At 44.0% G+C, this 15,011-nt stretch overlaps 1 protein-coding gene across 3 annotated transcripts in view; it reads right to left on the reverse strand.

Annotated features, from left to right (window-relative positions):
* LRIG1 (leucine rich repeats and immunoglobulin like domains 1) overlaps positions 1 to 15,011 on the reverse strand; it is a 114,389-nt gene that overhangs the window by 54,647 nt on the left and 44,731 nt on the right. For all 3 annotated transcript variants that reach the window (XM_071212150.1, XM_071212149.1, XM_058288145.2), the window contains one exon: positions 6,668 to 6,742. In XM_071212150.1, coding sequence (XP_071068251.1) covers positions 6,668 to 6,742 — 75 coding nt within the window. The remainder of the gene's footprint in view (positions 1 to 6,667; positions 6,743 to 15,011) is intronic.

The raw sequence follows: 15,011 nt of genomic DNA on the forward strand, positions 1-15,011 counted from the left end.
CTGCCTGATGACACAGAAAAAATGGGTGGGGGCAACTGGCCTAAAAACGGAAAGAACTACGTCCTGAACTCCTCCGAGTCAGCACTGCACTCCTGAGCATTTAAGGGTGTTCCATCGGCTGCCTTTAAGTCATTCTCACTTGTAAGGGGAAGGGAAAGGGGGACCCTGTAACAGAAAATGCCACGTCATCGGGGAATCTCCCTGGCATGCCCTTCACCAGTGAGAAAGGGTAAGGTGCCCCTTAGACGTTTCCCCACTCTGGTTTGTATTACAATGGTCTATTTACACACCTCTCTCTGCAGTTCTACTGAGAGTTCTCTGAGGGCAGGAACTGGGGGTCCACAGGACCCAGCAGGCGAGCTCCGAGGGGTCCTCTCGAGGCGTGTCCCAGCAAAGCTCATGCAGCCCACAGTGCTGGCACAGGAACTCGGGGACTGTGCTGCTTTCCTTTTGCCCCCTGTGCCCAGTGGCAGCCAGGACACCAGAGGGCTGAGAAAACAGGTGAACAACCCTGTCCTGAACAGCACGGGGCTGGGAAGTGGCCTGCAGGCCTGGGCACCTGAAGTCTGGCGCCCCTGTTAGGGCAGGAGAATTTCCCACCTTTAAGAGGTCCTATTCAAGGCTCCGATGAGGGCAAAGATTTATCTGATAATAGTGCCCGATAACTAGCAAGAATGTAAGCGGTGCTAAAACAAGTCTCCCTGTGGCTCCCTGCCTGGGCTCCCCTTGCAGAGGGAGGCAGGGCTGTAAGCAGAGAACGGGTCTCCTGCCACACTCCCGCTCACTAAGCACTTCCTGCCATCTGCAGGAACTGGTGACAGCCTGCTGGAGCGCCATGAGTGGCCACCAATAAATAGCAAATTAAGCAGAAACAAATTTGTAACAGCCCTAGGCCTCAGACCTGGAGCCACAGCCACGTCTGTTCTGCCCACAGTCCCGGGACTGACTCAGTGCCCACTGCTCCCAGCACTTTCCACAGCCATAATTAACTTACCAGGGTTTTTGAGCCCCACCAGTCCAAACAAATGCCTGTCACCATACTGACATCCAATATTTATATAAACAATTTACTGTTCCGCACCTTCCCCCCAAAGCCTAAGCTGCTGGGTAGGGACTTGACACATGAGCCGTGGGGTTTTCAAAGGCAACTTTGTCTACGGTTATGTACTAAAGTTCTGGAGCCACTATTAACTTCCCTTGACAAGAATGCGTAAAATACTTTCTACACTGAGCCCAGTGGCCTGCCTGCCTTCAGAAGGAAGGCTGAATTGCGTTTCTATGTGGAGGAAGCCTCTCAGAAGAAGAGTGGAGAAAGATTTCCCCATTTTCACACTTTCTGACAAACTTGATTAGGGCTAATGATTCCTGGATGGTCCCACAGATTTGCTCCACAAGGACTCTCGCCTGAAGGACCAACGACCCTTGATCTTGGGGAGAACTACTACACCCACCTCACCTTGAACACACACCTACAACCCCTCAGGCCCATGTGCCTTCACCACCCCAGATTACCACAACTTTTAGGACCATCGATTCATACGTGTGGCAGTCAACGGCATGTGCCAAAAAGATTTTAGTGTCAATTCTCTGTTATGTCTGCAAATGATTACCTTTTTTTGGTTGACACAATATGGAGGAAGTTTTAATGGCAGTGAAGTGAGGAGAGAGGCCAGAGACCTCAACCCAGCTCCTGAGCGAGGGAGGGGGGGTGGGAGAAATCTGCCTTCCCGGATTCCACAGGCAGTTTAGGGAATGCCAGCCCACTATTTCTCCAAGTAATTTCCCCTGCGCTTCAAGCCTAACAGCCTTCGCTTCTTTTCCCAGGCTGAATTCTGGGTCCCTCTCTCCCCTGCGTCCTGGCTGGGCGCCCCTGAGGGCCTCTAATTGCTCTCCCCAGCCCAGATGGCTGCAGCGGCCCAGATCCTCCCGCTCCCCCTAAGGCCAGCTCTTTAATTACCCTTTACCGTGAATTGATCCTTACAATAACGAGCCTGTAAAGAAGATTGATTCCGCCCCCTATTTTCCAGAGGGTTTGCTGCGCACACTGAGAATTAAACACTCCTATTGATTTTACTTCACCAGCAGACAGGCAGAGAAGAGGGCTCAGCCCCTAGTGCCGCTGATTCTGCTGCGTTTCACTCCTTCCACGCTTTATGCTCCAGAATTTACAATAACGGCATGTTAAATATTCTGTCCCATTTATTTAATCAGTTTTTCTTCAGCTTAGAGGTCACAGCAAAATATATAATTGCATAGTTAAAGGCATTGCTGATATTTTTATTTCAACCATTCTTATTCTATGTCTTCCAGGTACATTTGCTAACATGAGAGAGAAATACTTCCCTCAAAAAAAAAAAAAAAATTAGTTTTCAGATTGGTGGTTGCCAGGGGCTGGGGTCTCAGAAAATGGGGAGTGACTGCTGATGGCTACAGGGGTTTCTTTTTGGGTTGATGAAACATTTTGGAACCACATAGTGGTAGTAGTTGCACATTAAGTGTACTAAAAGCCACTGAATTGTACACTTTAAAATGCTCGAAAGTAAGTTTATATTATGTGGCTTTTACTCAAATTTTAAAAATTAGTTTTCAAAAAGTTTCCTGCCTTAGAAGTAAAAAGTAATTCAGTGTTAAAAGTACAACCCAAAGAAGTGTAATAGCAATATTACAAAATTCAAAGTAATAATGCGCAACAAATTTTTGCCTGTCTCTCTTGGCTGGTCCAGGGAAAAGGGAAGGGAAGGAGGACAGGCGAGTCATGGTTAAGGGACAAGGTTTAAAACACCTCACCAACTGGAAAAGATGTTATGTGGACAAAGCAAAATGCCAGATGGGAAATATGCTTTAGCCTATGCACGGAAGAAAAACAAAACCGAAGGCAATTTTACAGCCAACGTTTTTACTGCTAGGACTGAGCAAATTCAACAATTTCCACTGTCGCTAATCTTTTCAATGATACAAGTGCAGAAACACTACAGGAAAAGCGGAAATTTTTCTTCAACAGAAATGTCGCTTATGCATCAGACAAAATTACTGTTACCGTGGGAATCATAACTTGAGTTTCCTGGACTTCGAATTTTAAAAATCTCCTACATAAAAATCTACTGGCAGAATTTCCCTGTTTAACAAAAGTCTGTTTCTTTTTCTGAGGACTATTTTATGATATTAGTCCCTTCACTCCAACCCAATCCTATTAAAAGCTTTCCTTGAGTTTTGTGCTCTTTATTATTAAGGGCAAATGGCTTTGGCATTATACTCAGACCATGATGCAAATAAATCTGCTCTTTAACAAACACTTTAATTAAGATTCTTTTAATCAGAAGGTATCAGCCAATTGAAATTTTGCTGTATGTCTCCAGTCCCCCAAACACTGGGACCCTGATATTAAAGCCAGGCAAAACAAAACTTTTTCCCAAGAGGCTGTCCCAGTTGGGCAGGAGGTCTGGGGAATCAGAGCAATCCATGTGAGCAAGGTACAAGGCTTATACTGAGAAAGACTCCAGGAGATAGAAAACCAAACCCAGAGATGAAGAGCCAACTTCCAGAGGAAAGTTTCGCCTTTGCAGAAGGAACTTGAAAGCTGCAAGGGGTACTTCCATCAGTTTCAACCCTTTAATCAACTTAAGAAAAAAGCAACCTGCCAGAGTTCGCAACTGCATCAGAGACACAGAGCTGGATAAAAGCCCAGCTCCCCCCTTTCCCTGACACCCCTTCCAACAAACTCATCCCAAGAAACCTGCCCCTGTTCCTCTAACTCAGATGGTCACAGCAGGTATCTGCTCTATTCTCTCTGCACACTGAGATTATTTTTGTGATTCTCTGTCTGCCTACAAAGGGAAACTGGGAATAAGAGCTCGGGATTCAAGACTACAAGTTTGAATACTTACTAAGCTAACTAACCCACCACATTTTCAACATGTGATAGCATTCAAACTCACAGTTCACCTTGGAAGGGCCAGGGCACCACAAATGCCAAGGGCTCACCAAGTGCCTACTAAATGGTGGTTGAACACCTGACACCATTTAGTTCTGAGATTCTGAGATGCAGTTTGAACAATCAGAATCACCATGTGGAGGGAAATGCTAAGTCACAATGAGAAAAGTGCTCCTCTGGTTCAGAGTGATGTCAGCCCGAGCCCGCATCCCACTCTGTTTTATTTTCTCCCCTGTCCTTCGCACAGTCCACTTGGGAAATACAGAAAGCCATGAAGGATGATGGAAAAATGTCCTATAGGGGAGCAGATGTGGCTCAAGCCGTTGAGGGCTTGCTTTCCACATGGGGGTCCTGGGTTGGGTCTCCAGTGCCTTCTAAAAACAAAACAAACAACAAGCAAACAAACTCAGGAGAGCCGATGTGGCTCAGCTACTGAGCACCGGCTTCCCACATGAGGTCCCGGGTTCAACCCTCAGCCCCCGTACCTAAACAAAAACAAAACTATAATCCTGCTACCCAGATGTCATACTGCTAATCTCAATTTTGTAGGCACTAAATCAAGTAATCCAGAAACTGCAGTTTCAGAGAAATCACTGACCAAGTCAGATTTGAGGCCAGGTTCATGCCAACGAGGTGGCTGCCAGGGATAACCTGCATTTTCCAAACTGAATCGAAACTGGGAGGGCGCCTTTCTTCCCCTGTTTTACATATTTTAACACTGTCTAATGGAATAGCAGGAACAAGGCCAATCAGCCCCACTGCTCCTGGCACATTGGCCAAGAACAGAGATACGTATTTTAGTCAGCAGAGCAAGGTGTGATTCAAAGTGCCACAGGCGCTGGGGGGCGAGCTGGGGGCCCTGTCTATGGCTGTGGAGGGTTCCAGCGACTGCCAGGTTCCTGTACTGAGTGCACGAGGGTAGCTAAGGGAGCAACGTGTGGGCATCTGGGTCCAGTGCCAGTCCCACCTCTCAATTTTGTAGTCTCCAGGACCTGAGGAAGCCTCAGATTTCTCTCCACTAACATAAAGATAGCACCTGTGCCCTGGCTTCCTCACAAAGTTGAGAACAGGAAGAGTTAAACCAGTGCTGCACAAACTTTAATAAGCAAATGGCCAGAGGATAGAGTTAACTGCAGCTCTGGGTGCAATAGGGCTGGGGAGGAGGCCTGAGATTCTGCATTTCTAGTGAGCTGTAAGCTGATACCATAGCGCTGATCCACAAACCCTGCTTTAAGCAGGGAGGAGCAAAAGTGTTGACGAGTGCTCTTTATAAACATACTAGGGATTATCAATTCCCTAACTAGCTTCACATAAGGCTGGCCCATTTAATTTAGCTGGCAGTTAAATGCCTCCCAGGTGCTGGAAACCCAAAGTGGTGCAAAAAGAAAAGTCAGACCCTGGTCTAGCCACCATCAAGGGAGCAAAGGGCCACATTTTCGTTCTAACTTTTCATCGAATCCTGTGGCTACAAAGGTGAGATCTTGCTGAAGTCCGACAGGCAGTGTGACAACTTGTTCTCAGCCAGGAAGCAGCAGACGCGTTTGTCAAGTACCTACTATGTGTCCTGCACACCACTAGGCGCTTTCATATACATAACACTTCCCTCCAACCACGGCCTCACTTTCCAAGTATAAAATGCGTCACAAGTACACATTTTATAAACGAGGAAAACGAGGTTCAAAGAGATGAAGCAGTCTGTCCAGGACGCAGAGCATGAGCCACAATTCGAAACCCCAAGCTCTCTTGCAACCCCACAATGCCATGAAAAGGGTTAAGTTCAAGACGAATTTTCCAGGAGCACAGAGGCTCAGCAGCTCCTGAATGCAGGGTCTGTTGCCAGCAAAAATCTGGGATCTGCGAGCTACACCAGCCATCTTATTAATAGTTCCTTCTTGCCAAGACCCTCTGCTTGGCCTGCTGAGCCTCAATGTGAAGGAAAGATACACACAGGTGCAAATGAGTTACAAAATCATCAAAATCAAAATAAAATGAAAATATGCAGGGCTGGAGTAAAATAGGAGGCCGTCAATAAACACTGGTCAAGAAAACTGCTGAACTCACCAAGGGTTTAGCTGGAAAGACCCCTGGGTAAGTTGAAAACAAGCAAGCACCTCCACCTGTCTGTTGGAGAAATGGGCTAACTCCAGGTGCTTAACTCTCTAGCAAAGGCTTTTACCAGCTCAAATAACATCCCTAAGGCTTCCTTTCCTTTTTTATGTGAACCCCTTTATGCCCATTTTTTCATTTCCAGTGTGTTGCCTATAACAATGATCAGGTTGCATTTTGTCTAACACTTGATCATGACAGCTAATTTCTTATTTTTCTGTGGATTTCAGGGGTCTGGAGGCCTGGTCTTTTTTAAACACATGAAAGTAAACTGAGTCACATTACCAAATTCCTTGACACAAAGAGAAGCTTGCTGTCTGTCTTGTGATTCCTATAACTATACTGTATTCACTGAAGCTGTGGCTTCATCTCCAGGAAAAAGATAACCTAATTTTATGTATCTCTGGGCATTAGAGCTATTTTCCCCAAAAACTGAGAAGAGGCAAAAAACTTGCTACTTTTAATTCTGCAAACTCCAAAAGAGCAAGCAAGGGATTTCCATGATTAGGGTTCCATGAAGAAAGGCCATTCGTCATTAGCAAATGTGAACACATGTCCTCCTGACACCAAAGTTCCACAAACTACCACCACAGCTCACCACCCAGGAGCGACCACATTGCATCCACTTACAGAAAAAGAGAGATGACGTGAGACGAAGCAGCGCCCAGGGATGGTATGGCTGTCAACTCGTTATTATTGAGGTACCTGTAACAACAACAAGGAGAAATTAATCATGCAAACCATCTAAGTGAGTAGTTTAGAATCATATGCACGCAACGGAAATCACAGCAACACTGCAGAGGTAGCCATAGTAACACTATGTACTAAGGCTGGATAAAAGATAACAAATTTAATAGTGAGTTTTCACAAAAAAGTAGTTATGTAAGGACACAAAATCAACCATTCATCACACCCTGGTTTAGAAACAAAAACGAAGGGGAACCATTGCCTGTCTTCCATGTCTGCCAGGAGCATCCCATCCAGCTCAGAGATCAGAACTAACAGACAAGGGACAAGCAAGATGTAGCGTTCAGTACAAAAGTACCCTCATTTTTGACGATTCGGGTTGATGTAAATTTAATCCTCTCCATGTCCATGACTCCAAACTGTGTGTGTTGCTGTGCAACAAGCAGCTGTTGAGAAAGTTAGTCCTCTCATTGCCTCAGTTTCCTCATCCATAAACTGGGACTAGCAGTAGTAGCTGTCTTATAAAGTGGCTGTATTGATTGTGTTAAGAAATGTAAACCATTTACAACAGTTTCTAGCATGGCTATATAGGAGAAAATGGTGCCAGTCAGAGTGGCTGAAAACTTCAGATGGAAGAGGGTGCCTACAGATCAAGGATGGCAAGGAAAACGCCCTGGTTCCAAAGAATAAATGTTCAAGTAATGGCAAAAGCAGAGTCATGCGTTTATAAGCATTAGGCATGAAGAAAAAATAATAGTAGAGAACAGGGAAGTAAGTATTGCCTTAAACTGAAGGAGTCTAAACAGTGGTGGGCAGAAAAGAAAAGGGAAGAACCACTAGCTTATCTGAATATCCTTTCAATGAAATAACAAAGCAGGCCAGCAAATGTGGTGTGAGTCAGTGAGAGGTGACTGCTAAGTTTTGAATTTCTAGGGGAGATTGCTGACTCCAAACACATCAACATTTGAGTTAATGAAATTTTAGGGGACCATGCAACAAACTGACAGGATAAAGATCAGCAGGAACTCGCCATCTGTAAGTCACAGAATGAAGGGTGCAGCAAGCCAAGCCCTGACACTTACTGACTCAGTCATGAGCTAGTGGTCAGTCAGGGAATGCACAGCGGGGCTCACCTCCTTAACCACCAGCACAGCAAACCCTCCCTAACCTCGCCTCGGTAAATGATTACTTCCTATGCATCTTACAGGATGCTCATCCCATAGAAAAAGAATTTGAAGGACTCATACTTTTTGATTTTAAAACTTATTACAAAGTCAGAGTAATCAAAACAGCTTGGGACTGGCACAGGGTCGGGCATACAGACCAGTGGAATTTAACTGACTTCAAAATGATTCTTGACAAGGCTGCCAAGTCCCCTCAGTGGGGAAAGAGTCTCTTCAACCAACAAATGGTGCTGAGAAAACTGGACTTCAATGTGCAAGAGAATGAAGGTGGACATTGACAGCACACCATAGGCAAAAATTAACAGCAAACCATGGACAAAAATTAATGCAAAATAGATCAAAGATCTAAAAATAAGAACCAAAACTATAAAGTTCCTAGAAGAAAACAGGGAAGCACCTTCAGGACCTTGTACTAGGCAATGGTTTCTTAGACTTTACACCAAATGCACAAACCATGAAAGAAAAAAACAGCTAAATGGGACTTCATTAAAACTAAAAATTTTTGTATCAAAGGACTTTATCATAACAGAAAAAAAGACAAACCTATAGAATGGGAAAATTTGTAAACCATATATCTTGGTAAGGGTTTAATATCCAGAACATAAACAAAGAAACCCTACAACTCAACAACTAAAGGACAAATTTTAAAATGGGCAAAAGACTTAAATAGACATTTCTACAAAGATATACAAATAGGCAATAAACATATGAAAAGATTCTCAATATCGTTAGCCACGAGCGAGATGCAAATTAAACAAAGATGAAGAGACCATTTTACACCCACTTAGAATGACTATTATTCAGAAAACAGAAAATAAGTGTTGAACAGGATGTGGACAAATAGTTAATATTCATTCATTTTTGGTGGGAACGTAAAATGGTGCAGCTGCTATGGAAAATAATTTGGCTGTTCCTCAGAAAGTTAAACACAGAACTACAATATGACCCGGCAATCCCTCTTTTAGGTCTATACCCATAAGCACTGAAAGCAGGGACTTAAACAAATATTTGCACACCAATGTTCATGGTGGCAGTATTCACAATTGCCAAACAATGGAAGCAGACCAAGTGTCTATCAACAGAAGAATGGGATAAACAAAATGTGGTCTATACATACAACAGAATATATAATTCAGCCATGAAAAGGAACTAAGTTCTAGTACATGCGACAACTTAGATGAACCTTGAAGAAACCATGTTGAGTGAGATAAGCAAGACACAAAAGCACAAATATTGGATGATCTCACTGCTGCAAAATAATTAGAATAAGCAAATTCATAAGAGTCAGAAACTATAATACAGGTTACCGGGCCAAGGTGGAGATACGGAATGGAGAGTCAACGCTAAATTGGTACAGCATTTCTGTTTGGGGTGATAGAAAATTTTGGTAATGGTGATGGTTGTACAGCATTGTGAATTTAATACCACTGAATTATACATTTGCATGTAGTTAAAAAGGGAAATTTTAGGTTTATATGTTATTATAATTTTAAAAAAGGAAAAAAATCGAGGAACTGCCCAACATAGTAAACACTATTTAAACTAAGGACTATAATTAATAGTGTAATTATAATGTTTCATAAATTGTAGGAACGGTACCACACTGATGCAAAGTGTTGATAAAAACTTGAGTATGTGAGGGCGAGTACATATGGGCTCTATTTTCTATGTGAGTTTCTGTAAACCTACAACTTCTCTTTAAAAAATGAAAGGTCTCCAAGCTTCCCGACCACTCAAAAATTCTCAATCTGTATTTCCAAAGTTAATATCTCTTAATGGAGGGGAAGCCCACAAACCAAAACACAGCTTGCCTGGTATGCTCCCAGAGGCTTTGCAATCTGGCCTCCTTACATGGAAATGTATTTCCAAATCTGGGAAGAGAATCCAAAATCAGATTTGTGAAGGAAGCCTAAAAAGCTTTAGCCAAAGCATAGTGTTCAGGCTCTCTAGTGGCTGATGTGCTATAAAGAAATTGCATTTGGATGTAGAATTAAGGGAATAAAGTTGGGGTATCTGATTCTCAGTTTTCTAAAGAGAGGTAGTCTTATTTAAAGCAACTGGTTACTTTTCAAAATCAGGCCACTGAAATGACAGCTGTATTCCTGTAAGTATATAGCTAACAGCTAACATTTGCTTGAACAGAATAATCTAGTTGTTAGCCATCTTTTATAGAAATGAATTTATTTTTTAAAAAAAAGTAAAGGAAAGGACTTGAATTATCCCATTGGCTTTCTTCGGTGCCAAAGCCAGTTAAGGATGAAGCTTGGCAATTACTGGGCTCTGGAACATACAATGTCTGTTTCAATAGCTTCATGATTGAAGCATCTGGCAGGGAGAAAGCAGATCCATATCATGTGGCAAATCCTTTCTCCACTTAAAGAGCCCTTGTTTGTGCATTGAAATAGACAATTAATTACTTTAACAGTCTATTATCTGACTGCCCCCCAAATCAGATTGTTTCTGCTTCACCTTTTATCGCCTCCAAGCCTGCTCTGATCCAATTCCCATCTTGGTGCAGGAATACCAAAAATCAGTCTTAATCTCTACTAATAAATTGTCACAGTTACACATGAATGCAATAATTACTAGAAGCTGCCCTCAGATTCTATCAGAACAAGAATAACTAGAATCAGTTTTTAGACAGCGCCTAAGAATTCTTCACTCCATAGAGATCTATTATAAAACACAGAAGATGGTGGTAATAATAATATTACTAGCAGCAGGTGACTGACAGGGCTTACTATGTACCAAGCTCAACCCTAAGTACTTTTCATTATTGTCTCTTATCTTTAGACCCAGAAGAGGTAGGTTCTACCAACATTTCCATTTTACCAATGAGGTATTCAGTGATTTGACCAAGATCACCCAGCAGTAAGTAGCAAGGTCCCAGGGAGTCTAGGACCAAGGCCTCTGTTCTTAAACATTACCCTGTAGTTCTTCATATTTACAGCAACATCTCCCCTTCAGTTATGTAATTTCATCATCACAACACTCCACGCTGGGTACCAGGTACTACTCTAACTCGGCACTTCACTCGTAGGTTCTCTAAATCAAGTTTCAGCTTAAGTAGCTAGCCTCGGCTACACAACCGCAGAGCGGCACAGCCAAGGTCTGTGTCCCAGCTGGACAGCACGTCAGAAGACAGCAACAAGCAGCAAGCCAGGGGGCTCACAATCACGCAGGTAGTGTGCTAGCTGCTTTTCAGCCGGCCGCCGATCTGACTTTATTTTAAATACCTGAAACAAACAGTATGAGCTGCACTGCAGGGAAACTTATACTGAATGAGCCTGGTCTCAAGCCCAACAAAAAAATGATCCACCCAATTTCACAGAAGTAACAAGGGCGTATAATATTATTTCAGATCTTGTCAGAACTGCTGGAAGCAGAGTGTACAGGTGCAGGGGGGCCAGTGGGGGTGCTGGGGATTAATGGGCATTTTAGGCCTGGATTAGCAGCCCGGAGTCAACAGGTTCAGTCAGAAATAGCAGTCTCTATTCCTGATGGGGCTGCTTGATTTATGATAAGGACAGTTGGAGCCCAAAGGAGAGCGACTCCATGGCCATCTTACTTCTAGACCATTTCTACAACCACCACTGGTTAAACCTAAGTCTGTTAGTGCCACCACTGCTGCCTTCCTCTTTGTTCATTCTGCCCCTGAATGGAACTAGAATGCTATCCTCAGAACGCAATGAAAGCTGAACTCAGTCTGACACAGGCAAGAGGTTCTTGCCAGACTGAAACAGAGACTGGTCAAACAATGCAGAGTGTGCTTTGGGGGGAAAGGCTCTCATAAAGTTTAGCACAGTCTCCATTAATCAGGAATTAAGTATTGTGCTTGATGAAAGTTCCAGATATCTCGGGCTGTGCAGTCTTCTTACCACCCCCTTCCCCAAATAAGCTCTGCTGCCATTCAAGGTTTTGGAAATCTTTCTGAAATGTCTGGATCTTATACCTGAACCTTTTCCTGATGATTAAGGAGCAAGAAGCACCTCAGAGGCATTGCAGTGTGAAAATCACTGCCCAACCCTGGAGCTGGAGAAGGGGACCCGGGCTTCCGGACTGCCTGACCCCAGGGCAGAGCCTGCTTTTCCCAACTCTTGCCATGAAGTCAGCCTGATTTATCTGGTCCCTCAACACTCCCCAAAATCTCCCATTTACTTGGCTTGGCTAAAGGAAATTTTACATTTTGCAAGATGCAAAATGTTAAAAGTGACATTTCATAATACTTTATTATATTTTTTAACCAGATGAAGCTTCAAAAAATAGTAAGAGACAAACCCAAGGAGCAATTTGGGGTTATAGCATATTTGGGGGAGGGAAGTATATTTATTTATCGACTGAACAGCTAATATAAGCACACAGTAAAAATTTCCAACCATTTCAAAAAAGAATACACTTCGGTGTTCTGGTTTGCCTCCAAGAAGTCCCTACTGCCTCTGCCAGTGATGCCCACGGGTTTTTCCTTTACACAGATGGCTGCATATTATACAGACCGTTCTGTACTAGTTTTCCCCTTAATAATGTATCTTAGAACACTCCATAATTCTTTTAACTAGCTACAGAATAGTCCTCTTATGATTGGGTAGACAGTCAGAATAAGAACTAACACTTACTTTGTGCCAGGCTCTGTGCTAAGTACTTGACATGCAGGAGGCATCTCACTAGATGCCAACCCTATAGGGAAGGTACTAAATTAACATCCCCACCTTAAGGGAAGAAACTGAGGCACAGTTACAGAACAGCATTACAGGAGTATTACAGCTCAGATTTGTAAGTCAGACAGATCTGGGTTCACTAAACCCCGATTCTACCCCTTACCAACCAAGAAAATATACTAAGGAATACCTGCATCAACTTCATCAGGTTTTAGCAGGATGTGGCTGAAATTGTTAAACCCGAGAGCTTAGGATACAGAGATATATAGTAAACACTTAGTAAGTGATGGTAATTAAGAGCCAAAAAGCAGTGCCTCACAACTACACCCCCTCATCATTCCACTGTTACCTTCAAACACACTGCCCAGCACACCATGCACGCACACACGTGCACATATACACTCGTGCACGCACACACGCCAGAGGTCGCATTAAGCCTGAGCTATGAGAGAATGATCCATAAATACCCAAGGGTAGCCGCACCATTTTAGGTCAATGCCCCTGGAAGGCATACAGTGCCCACATCAAGCACTCATAGGCCAGGCAGCAGAAACCTGACCCAAGAGCATTTTTTTTTTTTTACAGAGAAATATATAAATAGCTCCTCTTATTAATAGAGAAGACTTTCCTTCCAAGACCCCTCACTGGAGGCACTCCCTGGTGGGCTTTCCTCAGAGCTGCGGGCAGTGGAAACCATGTGATGAGGAAGCAGCTGCACAAGTGTCCTCACGTCCTCACAGGGCCTCCAAAGGGCTCGCTTTCTCTCTTCAACCAGGCCATGTTATGTGGTTCAGGGCCTCCAAAATAAAACCGCTGCTAAACCACTGCGCGGCTGCTTTGCCAGCCTGTGGTTCCCCTCATGCTGAAGTTTCCAGACTCTGATGGCTCTGCAGGATTTAAGAGAACTGACAGCTCCTGGGAAATACCCGAACATGGTTACTTTAGAAGCAACTGGTTGTCAATCATGATTTTTGCCTTCTCTTCAACGTCCTTCCCCACCTCCCCACCCCTCACTCCTGACAGCCTCTTTCTGCCTCCATGACTTAAGAAAATTATCGGGAAACGGACTTTGGCCCAGTGGTTAGGGCGTCCGTCTACCATATGGGAGGTCCGCGGTTCAAACCCCGGGCCTCCTTGACCCGTGTGGAGCTGGCCATGCGCAGCGCTGATGCGCGCAAGGAGTGCCGTGCCACGCAAGGGTGTCCCCCGCGTGGGGGAGCCCCACGCGCAAGGAGTGCGCCCGTGAGGAAAGCCGCCCAGCGTGAAAAGAAAGAGCAGCCTGCCCAGGAATGGCGCCGCCCACACTTCCCGTGCCGCTGACGACAACAGAAGCGGACAAAGAAACAAGACGCAGCAAATAGACACCAAGAACAGACAACCAGGGGAGTGGGGGAAATTAAATAAATAAATCTTTAAAAATAAAAATAAAAAAAATAAAATAAAATAAAATAAAAAAAAAAGAAAATTCTCTAAGGTGAGAAGTCCCACTGCTCTGGGCATCAGTGAATTTGTCTCATCCATCCCACAGGACAGGGTGTGAGACTAAGGACTGGAAGCAGTCACGGTGGTAAGAGTTTCAACCTATCATCTCCCAAAATTTAACTCTCAACAGTGCATCACACTTGGGGGCCTGTGCAGTCCTGAAAGTAGAAGAGATGGGAAATAAAATAGAGATGCCTTCCCATGTGCCACTTATATACATCATCCCCAAATAATAATTATGTGTGGTCACATCCATGTTACAGAAGAGGAAACAGAAGCACTGAGGGCCTAAGTAACTTGTCCACGGCCAAGGGGCAGAACCAGAGCTCAGATCTAGTTTGGTTTGCTACCAAACTGCGTTTCTCTCACTATACCCACTGCATCTGTTGAGATATGATCTCTGCCTTTTGCAGTTGCTCCTCTCAGAAGGTAGTATTGCTATGGGGAGCAAGAAACCAGGAGTTACACTGGGGGGGTTCAGACCCAGACTACTACTTACTAGCTGTGCAGCATCAGTCAACCCCTCATGCCTCGGTTCCTTCAACTGTCTGCATTATAATGGGCCCTATTATAAATCTTCATGAGTGCAGGAAGAAAATGAATTCACACACAAAAGAGAAAGAGCACAGTTTGGGGATAGGTGCATGATTCTGCTTATAAGTGCAACAAGTTCAGGGGAGGGAGGAAAGCCCAGTTATGAGGGGAGAGAGGAGGCGAGACTTGAAGAATGATGTGGGTTTGGATAAGGTGCGTAGAGGAGTAAGATGTAATATTCTGTATCTAAAAAGAGAAGACTGGTGTAGAAATATGGATGCAAGGAGATAAACCGGATTTTCTCTCTTTTATAAATCTTCAGTTAAATGCTGGGGGTCGTTTAAGATGAGGGATGTGGGTATTTAAGGCAGTGCAGCCTCAGGGTTAAATGAAACAGATCTGAATTTAACTCAGCTCTACCCTACCGAGTCA

The sequence above is a fragment of the Dasypus novemcinctus genome, chromosome 26, assembly GCF_030445035.2.
Source record: "Dasypus novemcinctus isolate mDasNov1 chromosome 26, mDasNov1.1.hap2, whole genome shotgun sequence".
In the NCBI taxonomy this organism is placed as follows: domain Eukaryota; kingdom Metazoa; phylum Chordata; class Mammalia; order Cingulata; family Dasypodidae; genus Dasypus; species Dasypus novemcinctus.